The following is a 24,482-nucleotide window of genomic DNA, read 5'->3' as shown; positions in this document are numbered from 1 at the left end:
ACAAGTTGTGCAAAATGCACTGCTCGTCCAGGCCTATTAAATAAAATAATAATTGAAATCCATATCAAAAGCCACTTAAAGAAGAAACAAAAAGAATTCAAAATCTATGATTCCATAAACTGCAATTACACGTATGCAGTGTATGTGATTTTTTGTGCACGCCAGAAAGTATACATTGAAAGCACCATCCGCCAATTAAATATTCAGAACTCTGGACACTTACGAGAAATCAAACACAATGGAAGAGAAAGAACCGTCGGCCTCACTCTGGCTTAATAATCATCCACAGAATAAGCTAACAGATCCGAAATGTGCAGCCATCGAACATCTGACATCTTTACCAAGAGATTGAGACAAACCCCTGACCACTCAGACATGTGCAACGTGTTGGATTATTGATTTTGCAGCTTCCATGACGGGACTCAACAAAAACCATGAGCAAGAGAAGTTATTAATGAAAAAGTCCCATCTATGATCATAGACAGAATCATGATGTGAACTGAGTATGAGGCTCTCTGCCTATACATCTGCTTGGACTTGGTGCCACAAACTACTAAACTCTGTATCTAACAAGTGTCGGGAAGAATCGACATTTTTACGGCACCATCATCTTGCATAATTACTGCAAAGAACTTGCATGAGAAACATAATTAGGTTTAGTTGGTGCTTATTTTCACTTTTAAATTGTGTCACCTTATTAATGCATCACCCACAAGCCTAATGATACAGTGAGGAATCTGGAAAAGGATGTATAGTAAAACTACACATTTTTCTACAAATAGAATACATATTGTTTGTGAATCATCAGCATACATATGGAATGTTATCCTCCTTATGCTTTCCATCCACCTCCATGTCCATGCTTTACCCTTCACCACCAGCAAGTGGTGCATCCACCGGTTCACTCATTCATCATCCTGATTACTATCAGATGTCAACCCCATATCCCAGTGTCCTCTCTTTAGAGCAATTAAACCTCCTAAATAGTCCCCATATGTGTAACTCTGGGGTCATATGTGACATCCAAGACAACGTGACCTTTATCGTCATTGTTTATCACCTGATTATTTGAAGCCCTCTGTGGAATATATTCTGGTTAATCATAAGTAACCATTTAAAAATTCTATATATACATTATGGGACACCCCAGATTGGAGTAATGTTTTCCAGACATACCATGCTGAAGAGCAACCTACTGTGTAAGATGTAGGACACATGGATGAGATGTCCTCTGCAGGCGTTAGATACTCTAACTGGGAGCAGAGCTGATCCTCTCTCAGAGAATCCCGATGCTCAGTCCTGCGCAGGGGATTGCGAGGGTGGCCCGTAGACAGCTCTGTCCTTTCAGATTCTGTGCTCGAGTCCTCCTCTGCTCCATCTTCAAAGCAGATACTTTGCCCATCATCAATGCTGGAAAGAATACCCGAGGTCACAGAGTAATTGCGAGAGGAAGGAAGACCGGAATCTGGTGAGTCAAACTCCACAGACTGTTGTTCCGCTGCAACTACCGCCACCGTTGCGCCAGGATTTCCTGTGGTTGATGAGAGGTCATCGCGCCCTTTTAAATCTCTGTCTGGAGCATCCATTTCATCTGAAGACATAAAAACCTGGAAAAGTATTTTGGAACATAGGTTAATAAATTTGACAATCATAATATTAGGAATGCTACGGTTACAGTCAAAGTACTTTACAAAGTTAACAAAATAGTTCATAAAGTGCACCTATGTTATGTATGAAGTTTTATATAGGGTGGACCAGGCTTATGAGGGCATAGGAGCAATGTATAAGCTTGAGTGAACAGACTACAGTAAAGTAGAGAAGGAGAACTTTGATGCAGCATCATTTTGTTATCGTCAAAAGAAGATTTCCCCGAACTTGAATCCCTCAGACAAGCATTTGGAAGCCAAGGATTGGCACAATAAGGTAGCATAACATTGCATCTGAAAAGGTATAGCACCTGCCAATACAGCGCATTTGTTGGTCGTTGGGCACATAGTTAAACTAACTCTGCAAAATGAATACTACTGAAAATAAAGGGAAACAAATAACTTACATTGAAGATAACCAGGCTTAAAATGAAGTAAGAAGAAAGAACCCAACTGAAATATTTAATGAACAAATCAAAAACTACATTTTGCCAGTAGCAGTGTGGTTTAGAGCAGGCTTGGAGGGTGGAGAAGGAATGTGAATGTGCCTAAACTTGCGGGGTAAGTGCGTTCATCAGGTTTTTAAATGAAACCTTTACAGATGGAAAAAAGTTAACTTAAAATGAAGGGATGCTGAGAGGAGCAGAGTTCTGTAGTTTTAGACCAAACTGCTGCCAACTGAATGCTGCCATTGAAATTACTGCCGGTGGCATTCCTGTATTAATTTTTTTACAGGGGGTATCCCCAGTGAACCCACTTAACAATCCCTCTCCAACCACCTGCACTCCTACCCTTTACTCTCCTATGTAGGGGATGTCATGGAGGCTGGGTGGCATGCGCAAATGACTGGACTCAAGGGTATGTTTTGGGTCTTTATTTCCACTGAACACAAAGGATCAATTACAAAAAAGTCAAAATAGTCAATGGAAAGGTCTCAGGAATAGCATTGTAAAGTCTCTCACCATGGGTGTGCATCCTCTCGTACACAGGGTGCTCATTGCTGGTTCTTGACTAGCCAGATGTAGGCTTTCCATAGGTCTCATACCAAGAACTATCTAGCACAAAGTGTCTACAACATGTTATTTGCATCCCAGGGCCCCTCTCAACCTTCCGAGACATATGCTTGTACCTCCTTTCCATTAGGCTACTCTCTACTCCTGGCCTGTTCTCTCTTCTAGTGTATCATACTGACTCTGCCTTCTTGGCCTGCCTTGGGCTAATCTGATCTCCTCAATCCAACCCTCTCTTGCTAATGTCCATGCTACTTCTCCAGCTGTTATCTTCTCTTCCAGATTTTCATCTCCTCCAGATCCTTACTAGCTCCACCTACTACCACTACCTTCAGATCTCCACTAACTTATCTAACTACCGCCTCTATATCTTCACACCTCCCCAAACTACTACCTCCTCCCGATCTTTATCACCCCTCCAACTACTGCCACCTGCAGATCCTAACATCCACCATCTACTAACTCCTTCAGATCATTTCCTCCTTTTCCTACCTAGTTCTTCCCTACTCACCATAAAAAGCCACCTCACTGCTCCAGAGGGTTGTATTGAGTTCCAAATTCCTCTAATCACCATCTGCTCTTAACAACCCACACCCAGCAACTGGGGCTGCTGTTTTTATACTTTTCTGCCTCCTCTCACATGGTGTACATTCTCTTGAGGTATGCACCTTTGTAAGGGAAATGAGTACAGACTCTCATTGGCTATTGCTTTTGGTCCCATCGGTGCTACGTTGTGGTTTAGGACTGGGCCAAAATTATATTTGCCCTGGCCGAAAATTTGGAACTTCTTTCACTCCAATATTTTCTTGGCTGCTTGGGCTGGACAAGGGGCTGCCTATACTACATTATGACACAGGATTATAGAGCGTGTTTTCATAAGAATCATCGGACATATAGACCAAATCAGAAATGTTTTAAGTGCTATCTAACTATTGAAATGATGTTGGATACTAGGGCATAACACATGCAAACCATCTGGATGTTGACCTGTTAGATTCACATTGAGCTAACTCCTATTTTGGACACTCAGGCACCTGGCACCCTTGCTGCCCACGTACTCAAACCTCCCCTTCTTTACCGCCCGAGGGTGGGCTGCAACTCATGGTACAATACTCTATCCCAATTAATCGATTCATTTGTGACTGGGAACCAGTAAGACCTGCCTAGAATCTATTGCAAAGGCACCTCATTGGTCTACTTTAGAGGCACTTGAGTTTATTACTGAATACGCTTTTTTATAGGATTCCGTTATACATCTACTATATTTTCCTTATAGGCACCTCCACAGTGTACACTCTTATAGGAAATGTATTGGAATTAATATCGGTGTACAGTAACCATTAGGGGATCGTTTGAGTGGATTACCCAACTTCAATATGGAGATTAGGCTTTTGCCTTTCCATTCAGTCCGTCTTCTTTACATCAACAATGTAAGTCCTCCGAACTTACATAAGATGGCGTCTGCCATGACTCAACAGCGATCGCTTTTGCAGGGGTTACAGACGCCATCATTCCCATTCCCGAGATCTCATAACAGCAGCCGATTATTCGGACCGGTGAGTAGAATCGCACACACAGCGGGTTTTACTATATTAATATGAGGAGTCATGACTGTTTATTTGACTCTCCTCTATTTATAATCTCAATATCCTTTGTAGAATGTACATGCGTTTGTCGATCACTACGCGCTACGCTAGGCGAATCCTCTCGAGATAGGCGGTCTTCTCCTTTCAGTGTATACTCAGGGGACCACAACCAGGGGGCTAAGTGTCATCTTCTGACTAGATTACCTCACATTTCACTAAGTTACATATCATCAGTGAATGAGCATATGAATCTTCATTAGTTATTATCACTCTTTGCAGTAAACTGGACCACTGTATTTTCCACAAGACGGGCTGTGGTATCCCAGCGGGAACCAGACTCCGTAGGAGAGCTTCTTCGTTTTGTCAAAACATTCAAGTGGAATGCACTACCAAAGTGGTGAATGCCGCTTTATCCCCTTTCTCTGCTAGGAATGACTGCTTCTAATATCTTGCACGCAGCAGCTGCTGAAGTCACTATGACAACTAAATGCTAATTGGACTGTCTAGCATGTAGGCATTAGAGAGATTAAGTGTGGCCATTGAGCACCTTAGCCTACAATCATTTTTTATGTCATTTACATATAGGTGACTGATTAAGCTGGCAAGCCGCCCTTTAAACACATAAAATGAAGGAATATGAAGATTTAGGAATCTTCATCAAAAATACGAGAGTTCCTTGGTGAACCATAAGAAAGGTACAACTACATACTTGTCCCTTGATCAATCTCCTTTACGTGCCCAGTAGATAACGTTGTGACTTCAGCTCCAGTACCATATAACCAGGATATTCAGAGAATTGGTAAACATTTGAATTGGGTCACATCCAGGTGGCTCCATGTATGCACAAGATGCTTATATTAATCCATCTTGCTAATCTTCAATATCTAGAATGGCCTACCCTTTGTATGAACTGTATACTAACCTTCTTGATTATATACTTGGCATTTGTTAAATTATACATTTGGATTGTACTTTAAACCCACTGATTTTGGGTACTTGACATGTCATTTTATGTGATATTCTCTCTGCAGTCCATAAGGCTTAGGAATAAGAGGCTTAGTCCTCGAAACGCGTCAGCCAAGACACTGGTTATGCAGATTGTTTTTGCCTAAAAATTATGTATAATTAAAATTGTATCTTTTTTAATGAAATTCACATAAGTATGACCTAGTTGATTTATTTACTGAATTAATGTATGAAAAGTCTTTCAATTGATTTGCTAACTCTCTTGAACAGTATCTAAAAGTGTGCAGGGGATGGGAGGATTTGATTTTGAATCCTCTTTATTTAGTGTATTGTGTGGTGGTTCTGTGCCAGGACCATAGTCCCTCCCTGCAACTTAACTCTTCTCTAATTGAGAGATGAAATTGTTGTAGAATACTTAGGGCCTCATTACACGGAAGGCGGTGAGCCATGGCGCTATTAGCGCCATGGCTCATGCCGGTAAAATACCGGCACCGCCTTGGCGGAAAGGGGATTTACCGCCCCATTCCAAGGTTGGAGGGGCGGTAAATCCCCCTTTCGCCATTGCCCTTCCCCATTCCCATTTCTGCCCCATAGGGCTCTATGGGAATGGGGAAGGCGCTAATTACGGCACCGCAATTTTGCGGTGCCGTAATTAGCTCCGAGGTCCCTTAGCGGGTTGGTTTTTAACGCCTGCAAAAAGCAGGCGTTAAAGCACCAACCCGCTAAGGGACCTCGTAGTAAGGCGGTAATGGTTAACGGTCACCGTTACCATTAACGGTGGCCGTTAACCATTACCGCCTTCCGTGTAATGAGGCCCTTAATCTGGAAATTGGTGTGAACCATTAACTCTTGGTTCTGGGCTGGACTAGGGCTCAGAGACAGATCACCTGCTGAAGCATGGGTCTGAAGTGCAGCCGCTAACAGGTAGAACTTTTGTTGGTTTAGGAAGTGATATCATTGGTAGCAGATTGCTGATTCAGGGACAGGGTTTTCTGTACGGGGGATTCTCTGCTGTGATATGGAAAGGTTATCTTCCCAGTCATGATCTCACACGCTGAAGAACAAAAAAGTTCCAGTGCGCACTCATTTTGGCAATCCCACAAACTCATGAACTTGATATAACTTGTCTGCAAGATTTTGCCATACACTACGGCAAAGTGTGCTTTTATCAAATTTGCATCTATCAAGTTGACTTTTGCTTATTAATGTTTCTGAACATGTGTTACTGTGACAAGGTCACGGGGAAGCCACTCTCTTAAAGCCAGGTTATAGTTTCATGGGTGGGGTTGCAGGCCTCCAGATGAAGCTCTTCAGATTCTGCTGTTGGGGAGGGAGTAACTGGAGCCAGGGATCGGGATACTTTGGTGCACACAATGTGACAGTCCCATGCCAAGAGGTGGGGATAAAAAGAAAATGTCCAGGGGATCCTTCCTTTTCTGCTTCTAGATCCATCATTCAATTGCTCTGGGAGGTCCCTGACCCTTGAACTACTCTCTTGACATTTCCTGAGCAAGCCAGAGGTCTTCATCAGATATCTTCCCTTATTTCGCCTTTTTCCTCTGGGTGCCTCATCAACTGGGTATCTGCTGAGGTAGTCTATGTTGGCTTGCTGAAGGGCTTCTCGGTGAGTCACTGAGAAGGTGCATGAATGAAGGGCAAGCATAACCTTAGTTGGTATTTTTGGCCACAGGGAGCCAGGTCAGAAGGTCGTGATTGATAACCAAAGTAAACGTATGCCCGTTTAGGCAATACTTTAGAAGCTCTTTAGCCCAGATGATACCCAGACATTCAAACTCCATGATGAAATAACTTTTCCTCTTAGTTGGATCTTTCTAATAATACAATGTATGGGTTGTTCTACATGGCTCCTTGCTTGGGACAGTTTAACCCCAGTACCACTCTTGAAGCATCAGTTTGAAGGATGCATGGGTTTGCACACTTTAGCATGATCAGCAGAGGTGGATGGCATATGGTGTGCTTCACCTGACTAAAGGGTTTTTTCAGTTGCTTTGGTTCACTGTATCCGGTTAAACTTTGACCACTTAAATTGGTCAATTAGAAGTTCAGCTATAGTTAAAAACATGAATATGAAATATTTAAAGTAGCTGACGATGCATAGGAAGACATGTAATTTCCTTTTAGTTTTGGGAACGTCTTTGGAATGTCCTGGATGCTCTTGAATTGGTTTGATGTACTTGTAACGTACGCTGGGCAGAATGAATTGCATCTAGGTCCAAGTATTTAAAGTAAAAATAACATCAAAAGACTAAGTTAGGGATTGGAAGTACAAGAAACACACATCCAAAGGGATGGATTATAAGGGTTTTTCGAAATGCAACTAAAGTCGTCATTATTCTAATACACACTGGTAATGTGTTCTGTAAGCACGGTCCTTAACTGGAGAAATGTCTGTCCCCTCTGAGACCACAACAGTATCACCAGTAATCTGTAGTCTGGTTGACTTGCATATATATATATATATATATATATATATATATATATATATATATATATATATATATATATATATATATATATATATATATCTGCATATTGTCAGCATTCGTATCCAAGGTTGCTGATAATAGATCCAACATGATAAGCAGCTTCATACTACCTTCATCAGACATATTTGGAGTTTTTTGCATAATGGTGTCCTGAATCATTCTAATTTTCTGAGTGAACAACTCATTAAAATCATTGGCTAAGTCATCAGAGGGGATAAAACAATGTGACAACATTGCGGGATTAAAACAATTCTAAATGGTGTAGAAGACTTCCCTAGGCTTATTGAGAGCTGTAACAATGTTATTTCTCAACAAATTTGCTTTGGCTACAAATATAGCTTTCTTGTGAGAATTCAAGGTTAATTTTACTGTGTCTCTGGAGGATAGATCCCTGGATGTCCTCCAAGCTTTTTCTTTCTGACAGTATTCCCTTTTGAGGTCTCTCTTGACTTCAGCCACTAGTCTTCACCATTCCTTTGCCCACTTTAAATCCCAGATATGTAACCTGAAGAGAGAGCCAAGTGACACTTACATTGATTAGTGGTGAGTCCTGCTTTTCGCTATCTGCGAGCAAACAGATAGAGGTGTTTCAGGTGGGCCACCCAGGTCTCAAAATAAATGTCAATGCCGAAAATCTATGCCTCAGAGAATGCCTGATGGGGCCAATATGTTACGTCCATAACTCTTTTGGGAAGTGGCAGACATATCATGCCGGCAAAATAATAACATAGTGAATTGGTATAAATCCATTGGGGTGTTGACGGCTGTTTTTCCTTAGTGTTCCGAGGTAAGCAAGATCTGGCAATAGCCGTTCATAGGGTTGAGGGTAGAGATGTATGTTGTAGGTCCAATCGGTTCAATCATCTCATCTACTTTTCGCATGGGTAGGCATTGCTTTTTATATCTCATTTAGATTGTGGGAGTCGGTGCAGAAACACCTATTTTCATCTTGCTTGGAGACAAGGATTGTCAGAGATCAGTAACTTTCTGATGGCTTGAGAGCCCTGAGCTTAAGCATCGTTGGGACTTCTTTTATAGTCTTTTTGTAAGCGATATGGTGAAAGTCTGGCAGATATTCCTGGGTGGTCCAGATAATGTAGACAAAACCATTCACTCTCCCCATGCACTTAGTCATATGGGGTAAAAAATGTAATGATGCATTCAGCCTCTGAAAATATAATCTGATATGGAATGGAGTACCAGTGGTTTCCCTCTCTTAGAAATATACAAATGAGAAAAAAAAACACTTTAAAATAGATGGCTATTTGGACAGAATTTGCTTTCAGAAAAAAGTCAAATATTATTTTTAGTTTCTTAATTTCAGATGTCTATTCTTAGTGTTTACATTGCATCAAGGCAAAGTTAGTTATTTTAGCTTTTCATTTTTACGGTTTCATTTTTAGCCAGAGTTGATATTTCCTGGATCTTGTGACATGGAATAGTCCAAGGGGCACAAGATTCAAGGATGATGTCTTTGCATGACACATATTTGCCCTATGATTAAACTGCACAGTTTCATGCATGATTATTATATGTTGGATCACCCAATTGGGTCAGCTTCAATGATGGACAGTGTGATACACCAGAAGAAACACATGTACACATGCAGTGGGAATAAATGGCATGGGCTGCCATAAATGAAATAAAAGTGCCAGCTCTGCCTCATTCACAAAATATTGTTAAGAAATGCTGGGACTATACCAATGAAAAGACTAACAACCTCCATTAGAAGCACTGGTACTGTCCCAATTGAGCTGCAGCAGTCCTGCTGAGAAGTGAAAGGTTACTGGTGCAGTACCATTAAGAGAACAGTCACATGTGGTCAGTGGATTGTATTGCCCAGTTAAAAGCATAGCAGACCTATAGGGAAGTGCCAATATGTCCAATGAAGCTTTATCACACATGCTTAAAAGTACTGGTGCTGTCCCATTAAAGGCATTGCAGCCCTGATAGGAATGCTGGTATTGTCTCATTGGATTTGAGTCCTTGCTGAGAAGTGGAAGCACTGTCCTTTTAGAAGTATTACAACCTGTTGCAAAGTGATATAACTCTTCCATTCAAATTCCTCCACCATGACAAATCCATTGATGTGATTTTATTTATTTATTTATTGAGCATTTGTTAGGCGCCTATACATCTGAATGGTGTTTCAAGGCGCCACAAGGCAAAGTGGTGAGGGAACAAGGGGAGTAAATAACATTGGCAAAACAGTAAATATAGAATTGTGGTCCTACTAGGCCTTGTGGCATTCAGATGTGCATGTGCAGTGAAGAGAAGTGCAGGAGATACGGGTGGATCGGGCGGGGCAAGGAATGGACAAGTGCGGGTGGGAGCCCGTGAGGGAAGTGCCAAGGGGAGCCACGGGAGAAGGCCTCAGGCTAAGTGCAACGGCAGATGAATCCCAAAGGTGGGATACACAGCCGCCAGATGGGGGGCACACAAGGGGCAGTGCTTGTGGTGGTGCTGGTGTCGACTGGGTAGCGGGCTGGTATCCTGAGAGATTCATGAGGACCAGGCCACCAGTCTCAGCACCAGTGGGGTGATTAGCAAGGAAGCAAAAGAGGGAAGGTAGTAGAGAAAAACAGAGTTTTGAGAATTTTCCAGAATTTAAGGAGGTCCGGCTCAAGTCTGAGAGTGGACTGGAGGCTGTTCCAAAGGGAGGCACCAGCCAAAGAGAGAGTCCTGCCCCCCACTCTCTCCTTAGAGAAGCTTTTGACATGCAGAGAGCTGGAATTAGAGGAGCAGAGGGCTGTAGCAGGGGAGTATTTAGTGTGGGAAAGTTGGAGATAGCGTGATCCCAGTCCCCAGAAAGCCTTGTGGATGATGCAGAGAGTCTTGAATTTGATCCTCGCAGCCACTGTGAGCCAGTGGAGAGATATTAAGGCTGAAGAGATACGGTCCCTGGGCTTGAGGCAAAGGATACGTCTTGCACCCCTATTCTGGATTAGCTGAAGGAGGAGTAGGGAGGAAAGGGGGAGATTGAGGAAGAGGGTGTTGCAGTAGTCTAGACTAGAGAGCAGCAGCAGTCTGGAGACATTGTGCTTCTGGGGGAAGGTGAGGAAAGGGAGAATGCCGCTATGGAGGTGAAGCTGGAAGTGGGCCTTCTTGGCAAGGTCCAAGATGTGAAAGGTGAAAGAGAGAGTGGAATCGAAGATGACCCCAAGGTTTTTGGCCTCAGAAGATGGTGAGGTTAGAGGGCCCAAGGAATGCAGCCAGAGGGTAGGAGGAAAACAGGGCGCAGGTGTCCCAATGAGAAGGATCTCCATCTTACTGGCATTAAGACAGAGATCGTTAGCCGCACACCATGCCTGGATAGCGGTCAGACTGTCAGGGATTAGAGAGGAGGAAGTTGAGGTAGTAGAGGGAAGCTTGAAGGAAAGCTGTGTGTCATCAGCATAGCACTGGAAATGAGGAGAGAAGGAGAAGATCAGGTGAGCAAGCGGGCAAGATAGATATTGAAGAGCCATGGTGAAAGAATAGAGCCATGGGGGACGCTGCAGGTAGAGAGTGTGTTGGTGGAGGAGAAAGGGCCCAGTTGCAACTGGGAAGGGCAGCTAGTGAGGAAATAGGTCAGACATTCCAGTGCCAGGTCTGTGATGCCTAGGGTATCATGGAGTCGGTTTATGAGGATAGAATGGTTGACTGTGTCAAAGGCGGAGGAGAGATTGAGGAGAATGAGAACGACAGTAGAATTAGGGTCAACATTTGTGAGCATGTCTTCACAGGTGTTCAGAAGAGCAGTTTCCATGTCTCTGCATGTCTGGAATCCAGATTGATAGTCATGGAGGCAGCCAACAAGTTCAGTGTGGAGGGTCAATTTGGGGAGGGCCAGCTTCTCTAAGAATTTACCTAGGAAGGGGGTAGTGGAGATAGGGGGATAGTTAGCCGGACAGGAAGGGTCAGCAGATGGCTTTTTTATGAGAGGGTGCATAAAGGAGTGCTTGAAGAATAGAGTGAAAGAGCCAGTGGCGAATAAGTGGTTACAGAAATCGGCAAGAGCCGGGACAAAAGAGGAGATGTTGTCCTTGATGTATCTCGTTATTCCCCATCTTGCACACTGTGATCCCAAGACCTCTTCAACTGTCACTGTTGCCACCCCACTTGTTCAGCTCCTTTACCCTCCTTGACTGCTCCGATGGAAATCCCTAACCCACCTATCATGCACACCACCACACTCCAGGCTCATGAATCAGCTCTTGTTACCCACGAGGGGAGCACATGTGAGGCAAAATACTTGTACCCCCCCAAACTGACCCCTAACCCGTCAGCCTGAGAACACAGCTGTACACAATGTATATGATCCATCTTGTTCCCCAATCTTGTCATCAGCTGTACAAAGTTGTACATTGATGTATAGTATGTATGCTGTCTGTCTGGATTGTCCCCCTTTCATGCTCTAAATCTTCCACTCCAGTACTGATCAACTTTTGTAACGCACCAAGAAATTGAATGCTCTTCTGCCTATGTTTGATGGGATTCAAACACCTAAGTTTTGTTTCAAGTACGTGCTGCTAAAGAGCCAAAAGTCCAAGTTTGGGATGGTATGCCAACCAATCAGTGGAGTTGAGGGACAACCTAACATGCAATATAGCATGGACCAATCCACTGTTTTGTTCGCTATAGTCAGTTCTATATGTGTTTAGAAGTAGTTCTAGGCGTGCCCTACAGGTAAGGGGTAGCCATTGAGGTACTAATCCTTATATGTTCTATAAGTAGATATGTTCCCTTAACCAATCCCTTACCTTGATGTATTTTGTCACGTAGAATGACATCATAGATGATGCATAGTGGAGTATAAGACCACCATGTAATCAAGCTGCTATGCGAGCGTGCAAGCATCAGTCCGATGTCTGTGAGATCTCCCTACTATATTAATTGACAATAAAGTAGTACTTTGTCATATTCATTGTGTCTGTCCAATTATTTAGTCTCAGATCATTATTGTAATTCCATCTAGCACAAACAGACATTTCAAGGTGCTAGATCACATTTGGTAGCAGCGCGGATGGTTGCGGTCTAGTGGACCTAGGCCAGATGCACACCCCTGGACACTTGGCTACTCCCGCCATTAGCCAGAAGACCCCGGATTTTCCTGTGGAGATTGGGGTGCAGAGTCATGTGCAAGAAGATTTGGTTGGTATGTGTTACGCTCACCTGGCTCCCACAGAGGCGTCGATCGGAACTGGATAGCTGCGGTCTCCAACAATGTGATGCGTAGGGCCGAGATGACGGACTGGTCTGGCCCACCTAGGTTTGTTTGCTTGGCCCGTAGGAATATTCTTCTCCAAATGGAGAAAGGGAATTAACCACCCATGGAGTTGAGCGTAAATCCCCCCACCCCCGCTGTTCTCCCCACAGATCACCTTTGATGTCCCCTCTTATAGTCTCACCTGATGGTTTGAAAAGATGAGCTCTCCATCCTGCATTGAGCGCAGGGGCGCGTTGATAACCAGTTGCTTCACTGGCTCGAAGGAATTGGTGAGTTCCAGAACAATATTGACTCCGAGATTCCTGGCAAGACGCGGTAAGTATAAAGTTTGTAAGAGTTCAAATGTCTGACTTTCACTCTTGTCCGATTCCTTGCAGGTTGCAGCTTGACCCTAATGAAGAGTTCCTCGTGGCAACCAGTAGTATTCTGGTAAGGATTTGTATTTTCCAACACAGTTCGATAAAATAATGTCAATATGTAACCTGTTGCTTTCTCCCTTATTCAGGCACTGAGAGAAAGTATGAAGTCTCGGGGAATAATACCTCTGGCGGTAAAATCAGGTAAGACTATTGTGGTGAGGAGGGTTCCCCTTGTTAGTCCCTTTGTTTCACCTTGCTGTCCTTTTGTTTCCCCTTAGGGGCTGGGGTTCGGCAAAGATGCAGTGGAAGCTGCGCCGACCCGTGAAGAGGAATAGTACCCCCGGTGGTAAAATCAGGTAAGTCTATGGGGGGGTAACTAATATTCCTCTGTGTATTCCCTCGGCTCACCTTGCTGTTCTTGTCTTCTCCTTAGGTGCCGGAGTGCGGCGGGAACATGCAGGAGGATGCGGTGGAATGTGAAGATGCTGCGAAGGCCGGTGAGTTCAGCGCGGCGCTGCAGCAGGCGAGGCGACACGCATAAAATAACTTCTTTCTTCCAGCTCGAAGGCGCGATGGATCGGGAATTCAGGTAAGGATCAAAGGTATTGCTCTTGTTTTAACCTTTTCTCCTTCTTTCTCCCTTTTTCTAGGAGCTCCAAACTCGAGGCGGCGTGGCAGAAGGCTGGATGCAGACTTGCAGGCACGGTAAGCATTACGCTGCTGGATGCAGAGTAACGCGAAGCGTGTGCTGCTCTTCGGGCGTGGTTTAAATAGCCTCCAAAGTAGTCCCAGGTAAGTATTCCTCCCCTACCCCGCCCGAGTAAAAAAATAGTCCCTAAGTAAAGTAGTCCCTTCCAAGCCTCTTTTGGCTTGGAGCTCTTGCAGCATGGTCTGCATCAGGTAAGTTTGCAGCATGGTCTGCATCAGGTAAGTTTTAATCTATGAGCCTGGCGCCTATGGTGCCAGGACTGACTCTCCATATGAGCCTGGTGCCATAGGCGCCAGGACTGGACCCAAATAGCCCCTAGCAGGGGTTGTTGGGCTTGCTTAGGATAACTTGATGCCTGCTTCCGGGGTTGCTGGACTTGGTCTGGGTCCCCGGGGGTAGGCATCATGACAGCACTCCCCCCCAAGGCCCCTCCTAAAGTCGTTCTTCCCTGTGGTTTCGGTTTGTCTGGGAAAATTCCGTGGAATTTTTTAACCAATCGGGGTGCATGAACATGGTCACTAGGTTCCCATGACCTTTCCTGTGGTCCGTAACCTTTCCAGTCGATTAAATAAAAGAGTTTTGACTATCAGCTTGGAGTCCAGGATGTTCTTAACTTCAAATTCGGGTTCTCCGTCTACAAGGATAGGGTCTGGTGGCTTGGTTAGTCTTGTCCCTGGTTGCACTGGCTTCAAAAGTGACACATGAAAGACGGGGTGAATTCGCATATTAGCAGGTAAGTCCAACTTGACAGCCACCGGGTTGATAATGGCCTTAATAGAGTAAGGTCCCAAATATCTGGGGTTAAAGGTCCGTGTTCCCTTTAGAGGTATATGTTTTGTGGCTAGGCTAACCATACTTGGTCCCCTATCTGGTATTGTGGAGTATCACTTCTATGCCGACCAGCATCTTTCTTGTATTTTTATTTCGCCTGTTTTAAATGTGTAGTTGCTTCCTTAAAGGCTTGTGTAATCGTAGCGTGCAGATGGTCCACTGCGGGCATTTCTAAGTGTTGGGGTGAGTCAAGGTCTGAGGTTCGAGGATGGTGCCCATATAAGGTATAAAAGGGGCTTTGTCCAGTTCCAGAGTGTACTGAATTATTGTATGCATATTCAGCGATCAAAAGAATGTCTTTCCAATTACTCTCAGTCTGAGGTAACATACAACGCAGGTATTGTTCGAGAGTCTGGTTGGTCCTCTCCGTTTGACCATCGGTCTGGGGGTGGTGACTGGTCGATAACCTCACATCGATTTGTGCCAATTGACAGCATTTTTTCCAAAAATGTGAAATGAATTGACTGCCCCGGTCAGAGACCAATATGGACGGAAATCCGTATATGCAAACAATGTTTTCGAGGAACTCCTTGGACAGGATTGAAGCTGAAGGTAATCCCTTTAAAGGAATAAAGTGGGCCATCTTGGAAAAAAGATCCACAATAACTAGAATGGTGTTAAATCCATTGCATGGGGGTAGATCAGTAATAAAGTCTAACGATAAGGTGTGCCATGGTGTAGGCGGAATGTCTAAAGTTTGTAAGAGTCCAGCTGGTTTTTTCTTTTGACTTTTGTTTTGGGTGCAAATGTCACAAGACATCACAAATGATTTAATATCCTTTCGCCAGGCGGACCACCAGAATTGTCTTTTAATTTTAGCTTCAGTTTTTGCAATACCTGGGTGCCCCTCCATTAGGGTATCATGATAACGGGAAATGACTAGCTCTTGTAGTTCCTTGTGTGGCAGAAATAACCGCCCTTGGTAATGAGGCAGATCATTGGTGACAGAGTAGTCCGGGCCTTTTTTTACCCAGTCCTGCAGGGCTGTAGGATCAAAGAGTTGCTGGATCTTTACTTGAATGTCCTCTAGTGTCTGTAGAGTAGTCATGCCAAGAATTCTTTGTTCGGAAATTATAGGTACTGGTTCTGGGTTCACTTCTGCCTCTCCCATCCCTATTCGGGATAAGGCGTCTGCTTTACCATTCTTACAACCTGGTCGATAGGTTATTACGAAATCGAACTCAGCAAAAAACAATGCCCATCGGAGTTGACATGACGATTGGGCCTTGGCTGTCTTTAAATACTGTGAGTTCCGGTGATCACAGTAATGGTATGCCTGGCACCGAGAAGATAGTGCCGCCAAGCCTTGAAGGCAGATTTAATGGCTAATAACTCCTTGTCGGTAACCGCATAGTTTAACTCGGGTGCCGAGAACTTTCTGGACCAAAATGCTACTGGATGAAGCTGGCCAGTTTCAGGGTCCTTTTGAGACAGGACAGCTCCCATGGCTAGACTGGATGCATCAGTTTCCACTATGTATGGAAGTTCAGGGCGCGGGTTCTTTAATACAGGTGCAGACGTGAATTTCGTTTTCAGCTCTTGGAAGGCATTTTCAGCTTCTTCAGTCCACATAAAGCGTTTATTTTTTTGCAAGAGTGCTGTGATGGCATGTACAACATGCGAAAAATCTGGGATGAATCTGCGGTAGAAATTGGCAAAGCCGAGCATGCTTTGTACTCCTTTAACTGAACTTGGTGATGGCCACTTAAGGATTGCGTCCACCTTTTGTGAGTTCATTCGGACTCCCTTTGGGGTCAGGATAAACCCAAGGAATTCAACTTCTGTGGCATGAAAAACGCATTTTTCCAGTTTTGCATATAGTTTGTGCTGGCGCAATTTCTCAAGGACTGCTCGGACGTGCTTCACATGGTCAGATTCTGAAGAGGAGTATACTAGAATATCATCGATATATACGACAACACAAATGTCAATGAGTTCACGAAGGACATCGTTCATGAAGTATTGGAAGGCTGCTGGTGCATTGCACAACCCGAAAGGCATCACCTGGTATTCGAATAACTCATACTTAGTGCGGAAAGCAGTCTTCCATTCGTCGCCTTCTTTTACATGTACCAGATGGTATGCCCCCCGGAGATCTAATTTAGTGTATATACAAGCGTCCTTCACTTGGTCTAGTAGTTCAGGGATCAGAGGAAATGGGTATCGGTTCTTAATAGTTATCTGGTTCAATGCGCGGTAGTCTATGCACGTTCTGAGGTCACCTTCCTATTTGGGCACGAAGAACAAAGCTGAAGATGCAGGGGACTTGGATGGGCGAATAAAGCCATTGGCAAGATACTGGTCTAAGTATTGTCGTAGGTGAAGGTTCTCAGGTTCCGTAAGGGCATAGATCCTGCTACAAGGGGGTTGTGCACCAGGTATGAGATCGATTTGACAATCGTACGATCTGTGAGGAGGTAAGGGGTTTGCCTTTTCTTTTTGGAAGACATCCTGGGGGTAGGCATCATGACAGTATGTCCCTCTTTGCCGAAATTCCTGTCCGGTTACCGCAGGTGCGCCGTGGACGGACGGCAAACTGGTCAGTTGAGGGAGAGTCGATGACAGAGGACTCGAGCTGAGTCACGGATGTAAGTACAACAACAAAAGTGGCAAAAATAGGGGGAGGGATTGTGTTGTAAATAATAAGTGTAAAAAGTAACACGATTTTTTGTGTAGATTATAAAACTAGATACCTCGATTCCTGGTTCCAAGGGGACAGACGGGTCTGCACTAAGGTAAAGGGTGTTAAGGATTCCTGAGGCAAGGCCCGAAGAAGAGTGTGTATCAAACTACAAAATGGAGTGAAACGGAGAAGGTATACATTTAGTAAGATAGTAAAGGAAGGCGCATGCAGTAAAATCGAAAAAAAGTGCACATGTGCGGGGATATAAAACTGTTAATATAAATCTTTTGTTGTGTCTAGACTAATGAATATTCAACGATAGTAAAAAATTAAAGAGATTCCTTAGTTGCACAAATCCCCCATGTCTATGCTTTAAATGCCTCCCAGACTATAACATAATCACCTACCGATGACCTGTTGGTATCGAAATAATGTACAATTTCATCTCAAACCTCAGCTTTGAATACTAGGTCTGACAAGGATTCAGGTTTAAACCTCCATTTGCCCACCCAAGAGGCCCCATCTCGTAGCCTAACCTATATTATCACCCGGGCAGGGGGTGCCAGCTAATCAGATGGCTAGGAACGCGGAGGATGAATGCCATAGTAATACTGGGACATGATCATAGAAGGTTCTAGCCAGTATGTCACAGTTAACTGTTCTGTTTAGAATACTGATAGAACCCAGCCAAACAGAAATTTATGAGTAAGAGTTATGAACTGTAGAATAGAACGTATATTCACTTGCATCCGGATGCTGAGCACTCCAGATGTCCACTTCCCCCAAGGTGGAACATGCTTCACAAATACTTAATTGAGAGGATCAGTCCAATCGATCACATAATGTAACATTATAGTCCCCACCGATCAGTACTTCATGATCAAAATACATCATGCACTTGTCGAATAGACCCTCGAAAAAGAGAGAATCATCTACATTTGGGGCATAAACATTCAGAATAACTGTATCTATCCCAGCCACACGTCCCATCACCATAACATACCTTACCTTCGGTCAGCCACAACTTCTCAGAAATTAAAGTCTACAGTTTTACGCATTAGAATCAGCACTCCCCTAGCATAAGTGGAATAGCTGGCATACCAGCTCCACCCTCCCCATGAACGTGTTACCATTGCATGGCGCACTTTTCGTGAGCTGTGTTTCCTGTGGTAGTATAATATCAGAGTCATGTTTTCGTAGATATGCGAGATTTAATGGGGTTGTTTAGGCCACGTACATTCCATGTGATGCATCTAATTGTAGTTGATCTCCTCACTGCAGTACACATGTAAAAGTTGGCTTAACCATTGAAATATATAGCAGTGTGGTGCGAGCATCTCAATTCCAGGTTTCGGGTTCTTGATGAGAAGGTGCTGCAGTGATAAGAGAGAGGGGCGAGAGTGCACAGCTTACTTTCTTGATAGTGTATTTCGTTTCCAATGGAATGTTATTTTGTAAATAAATATGTTAATGGGGTGCAGCCCACTATCATGTGCCACCGTGTTGGGCACAGAAAATGAACATGGAGAAAAAGAGACCGAGGCAAAAGTGCCTTCGGTGTGGGCCGCACACCCTTGATTCCCACTAAGGGTTAATCGATTTCTTTTGTGATCGTTATTCAGTTAATAAAATCCAACTTCAATCGTAATTCACAGATATGTATATTTTTTAATTTTTCAATTGCTGTGTTTATAAAGCTCATAAAAAATTGTGCTTAATTGGTTAAACTTCACCAAAAAAGCTAATTATCTCAGTTGAGGCAAAACAGAAAACCCATCTGGCTAATGCATTTCGGATTGTATCCTTCGTCAGAGCCAGGTTAGTACTACACACATAATAATGCATTATAGGCAGATTTAGAAGGTTTACAATGTTTAAATTAATAATTGTTCCGTACATCATGTGTAACAACCAGATATTCAAGAATTAATAACCAAAACAATCATAATAAACAAAGCAATCATAATAAACAAACAGGGCGCCCACAAGGACAAACAAATATTTAACAAAAAAGTGAGATTGGAGAAAGGAGAAAAAACAAACAAGTAAGCATACACGATTGTAGACAGTAAAAATACAATATTTGCACAGATAATGATATTGCTATATAATTCAAATAGTTAATGGGACTAATCAACTGCGTACTAGAATTGCCGATTAAGCCTTTTTGGTGAATATGGTGCTTAGAGGTAAAGTTAGGCGGCGTGTGCTTATTGTGCCAGAGTGTTGATTGTCGTACTATATTGTGTGAGAATACCTGTGGCTAGTTAAACATTTCACTAACCTGTGTGTCAGTATGCAACCCACGCGTGCTGTCCGCGTGTGGTGTTTCTCTATGAAGCACTGCCTAGTGTGGGGACAACAAATGTGTTATCTCCTCCGAGTAATTAGCTGCTATTGATCTATACGCGATCTTACTTCGCGTCGCTTTGTGCAAAGGTATGGCTTACCTGGAGCGTTCTGAGCTACGTCTTGCTCGATCAACTCCGAACAGCGTCTGAAACTCGCGGTTCGTGTCGTTGCCCTGGGCAACGTTATGTAAACAAAATGGCCGTTTCAGACGCTGTTCGGAGTTGATCGAGCAAGACGTAGCTCAGAACGCTCCAGGTAAGCCATACCTTTGCACAAAGCGACGCGAAGTAAGATCGCGTATAGATCAATAGCAGCTAATTACTCGGAGGAGATAACACATTTGTTGTCCCCACACTAGGCAGTGCTTCATAGAGAAACACCACACGCGGACAGCACGCGTGGGTTGCATACTGACACACAGGTTAGTGAAATGTTTAACTAGCCACAGGTATTCTCACACAATATAGTACGACAATCAACACTCTGGCACAATAAGCACACGCCGCCTAACTTTACCTCTAAGCACCATAGTCACCAAAAAGGCTTAATCGGCAATTCTAGTACGCAGTTGATTAGTCCCATTAACTATTTGAATTATATAGCAATATCATTATCTGTGCAAATATTGTATTTTTACTGTCTACAATCGTGTATGCTTACTTGTTTGTTTTTTCTCCTTTCTCCAATCTCACTTTTTTGTTAAATATTTGTTTGTCCTTGTGGGCGCCCTGTTTGTTTATTATGATTGCTTTGTTTATTATGATTGTTTTGGTTATTAATTCTTGAATATCTGGTTGTTACACATGATGTACGGAACAATTATTAATTTAAACATTGTAAACCTTCTAAATCTGCCTATAATGCATTACTATGTGTGTAGTACTAACCTGGCTCTGACGAAGGATACAATCCGAAATGCATTAGCCAGATGGGTTTTCTGTTTTGCCTCAACTGAGATAATTAGCTTTTTTGGTGAAGTTTAACCAATTAAGCACAATTTTTTATGAGCTTTATAAACACAGCAATTGAAAAATTAAAAAATATACATATCTGTGAATTACGATTGAAGTTGGATTTTATTAACTGAATAACGATCACAAAAGAAATCGATTAACCCTTAGTGGGAATCAAGGGTGTGCGGCCCACACCGAAGGCACTTTTGCCTCGGTCTCTTTTTCTCCAAGGTGCTGCAGTGAACCACTGGGCGCACACAGCAATAGACAATGGCAATTTTTGTTTTGCCATCATTCTACTCCACACCCCACCCACACTAGTATCCCAGACTTACCAGTGGAACTCCCATTTCAAAACCAAACCTAGTAACAAACCAAAGGAAAAAACAACAAAAGAGTGCCATTCAGCTACAGGGAGTTAGCCAACTGCTTCTGCAAGAACATTAGCATTATCGTAAGCACTGCCACAGTAGATTAATTATTTGTCCACTTGAAGCACAATGGTATTCCGGTACCAGGTTTCAGCATGTGTGGACGAGGTGCGTCCAATGGGGCAATGAAAAGTCCATTGTGTCAGCTGGGGATGTGAAACAATTAGACTTATTAGCATGTATGATCTTGGGCTTTGGAGGAAACAGCATAGCATATGCCAATTCCTTGTCTCCCAGATATTTCTGAACATCATTGAAGGGTTTCCTAGTCGCCTGCACAGTGGGACTAAAATCCAGATCATCTGTAGAGCAGAGGACTGGAATTGCAGTGACCCCTTTTTCCCGAGCCGCATCAAGAATTGAGTTCCTGTCCCGAAGATGAAAGATTTTAGCGATGATAGGAAGCGGAGGGAGACCAGGAGCTGGCCTAGGCCCCAAGGATCTGTGAGCTCTCTCGATCTGAAAACGAGAGGAGATGACTGGATTACCCACTATGGAGGGTAAGTTATTTTCCAGAAAGAGTTCCAAATGACCAATGGTGGTCGATTCAGGAAGGGCCAGTATGCAAATACTATTACGTCCGGAGAAATTTTCAAGATTGCCGCTTTTGGACTGTGTAACCTTAAGCTCCTTCTGAAGTGTCTTCACAGCAGATTCTAATTCCAGAATCGAGTCTTCAGTTTCGGATATTCTGTGCTCAGATTCAGACATCCTGCCGTACAGCTTCTCTATCCTGGCATTGGAGGAGTCCACTTTAACCGATAATGTATACATATTATCCCCAATGCACCCAATGCCCTCTTGGAGGTTGCTAAGAGCCATAGCAGTAGGGTACAACAGGTCTCCATCGACTGTATCGCTGCCCTCAGGCAAGGGAAGTCTGAGAAGTTTCCAGTGCCAACTTCTTACTGTAGCCGTCTAGTTTAGCCTGTTTTTTGTGGAGATTGGCTTGGATGCCATAATTACCAACACTGAGGAGATAACCATTCAGTCCCTGATACCCCACCAAACAGATTTCTGCAGAGGATCAGCACACAAAGCGACACAGGCAACAGATCTCCAATATGTGCCAACCACGGTTCGCACCAGCAGGGAACGACCATAGACCTAGCTGAGCAATAAGGAATATTGCAGGGTGCAGGCTCCTCCGTAGAATATTACTCTGATGAGTGTGAAATAACCAGCCTGAACCCCAGTACAGCTCCCCAAAGGCAAGGCGGGGCCACCACCTCTGGCAGTGCTTCAGAGCCTTGTATCCTTATTAGACAGCCCAACCAAAGTCCAAGGAGAGTAATAATTGTTCCAGACAGACTAGTCACAGCCAAGGAGTGTTAGGTCTAGGTGTTCAGAGAAGAAGAACCATCAGCTTACGCAATAGCAGTCTCACTTGTGTGACATGACAGCATTGCCATAGCACGTACTGGTATACAATGTGACTCAGCACAGGGTACAATGTGAGACTTGTCAGACCATCCAGTAAGGTGTACAAGGTGGCTCAGCATGAAAGTAACTTCCATCCGCAATCCAGCCGTGGATCACCTCGCTCGCCCCAACACTGTCTTCCAGGCAAAAGAGCAAGACAAACGTCAGGCCTCAGCAGGCGTCTCCAAGGAGTCTCAAGCAGGTATTTCGCTATGGCGGCAGCTCTGGGCCCAGAAATACTGGTCCCTTCCACAACAAGGCTGTGAAATAAGTTTACCCAGAGACCGCACTCCGATCTTAGCACCCTTCAGTATGGCAAATCCTGGCACTAAAATGGTGGCGCCTCAAGGGGCGGCCGCATTAACTCACTGCCGCATAAGGCCGGCCCTTACCCCAATGGTGAAATGCTAGCACTGGGTCGCTCCACGGCCAGCTATATATACACCCCACAGAATATCTGGGTTCCTGCAGAAATCTCACCCCAAATAAAATGTCTTGGCCACCGTATGTGTCAAACTAGTCCCATGTTATCAGCAGTCCTACCCTGAGGGGGAGAATTAGCAAAGGTGGAAGATTGTGGGTAACGCAGAGTGGCTGTCCATAACTGAGCCATGCAGCAGCACCCCTCTGTGCTGTTCACGCTCTGATGATACAGCATGTGAAGGCTTCAGTGCAGTCTCTGATGGTCCTGCACTTCTTACACTGCAACCCACGCGGTCTACAGTATGGGCACAGCAGCGCAGCAAGCAGCCACAGCCCAAAACATCTAGGCCTCCGTTGTTCAATTGACATGCTGTGCTGTTCTGCAGCTGCAACGGTCCACCGTCGGCAGCACACCTCCCATCTCTCGCCCCTTCGCCGTCACCCTCAATGCCAGGACCAGGGCTATTTCATGTATGTGTGCCGCCGTCTCGAAGTAGGCTGCAGCGCCCGTTGGGGAAAAGTGCCTCCAGCAAGGTTTTCGGATGGCAAGAATCAGCAGGGTAACTGCCCAGTCCCTACTGAGCAGCTACTGCAGCTGAGCGAGGTGAAGACAGTGCTGAGATGACATGATTTTTTTTAAAACTTGATTTAAAGTGCTTGACATTACAACAGAAGAGCGAACATGAAGCTGCACTTGGCAATCAAAGCATTAATACAAACATTTGGTGCACTGCAACGACAATCAAGAAGAACAGACATTGCATCTGATCACACAAACAGTATACAAGTAAACAGCAATTAGTGCCTGATTCAAGTTGGACTGTTGGTGGGAGAGGAAGACACAGACAACCCATCTACATCATTGGCAGAAATAGAGGAGATGTAGGAGCAGAACTGGGACCAGACATTTCTGGGTTTGGACATTGGAGGTTGCAGGGTCACTTAGATGATATGATTATAGCAGGAAGTGGGAAACGGATTCCGGAGCTCTAAAGGACAGTAGCCATCTTAGTAGCCGCGCAACAGCACCCCCGTGCTTCTACACATTTTAAAGGACATCCAGAATTTACAAATCAGATGCCATTTAAAATGTGCAGAAAATGAAAGCCTTCTCTAGCGCAAAGGAACCCCAATGGCAGGCACATGGTAAATCCCAATGAATGAAAGGGTCATGCATTATTTTGATTTTGATAGTAGTGGTATAACCCTCTGTTGTTCCCATTGCATTTCTATTCTTCAAACAGGATACCTGGTATGCGTAATACACCATTTATGACACAGGCCCCTTTAAGGGAGCACCCGTGTATCTGGAAAGGGAGGAGCGAGGAGTAAAACTGGCAGTTGATAATAAAGTAGAGCGAGGAGAAGAGCCGCCTCTGTGTCATGCTTTGAACCTATTGCGTGTGTGAGTAAGGTCAACATTACCCATTTTGCAATGCCAGGCTCTTTTAGGCC

The 24,482-nt window shown here is 44.0% G+C and overlaps 1 protein-coding gene across 4 annotated transcripts in view; it reads right to left on the bottom strand.

Moving 5' to 3' along the window:
• SGSM2 (small G protein signaling modulator 2) overlaps positions 1-24,482 on the bottom strand; it is a 1,574,436-nt gene that overhangs the window by 205,399 nt on the left and 1,344,555 nt on the right. For all 4 annotated transcript variants that reach the window (XM_069614582.1, XM_069614584.1, XM_069614583.1 and 1 more), the window contains one exon: positions 1,197-1,607. In XM_069614582.1, the coding sequence (XP_069470683.1) occupies positions 1,197-1,607 (411 nt within the window). The remainder of the gene's footprint in view (positions 1-1,196; positions 1,608-24,482) is intronic.

The sequence above is a fragment of the Ambystoma mexicanum genome, chromosome 9, assembly GCF_040938575.1.
Source record: "Ambystoma mexicanum isolate Mex_15411 chromosome 9, UKY_AmexF1_1, whole genome shotgun sequence".
In the NCBI taxonomy this organism is placed as follows: Eukaryota; Metazoa; Chordata; class Amphibia; order Caudata; family Ambystomatidae; genus Ambystoma; species Ambystoma mexicanum.
Note: the sequence above shows the minus strand (reverse complement) of the source record. Positions and strands in the feature narration are given on the sequence as shown.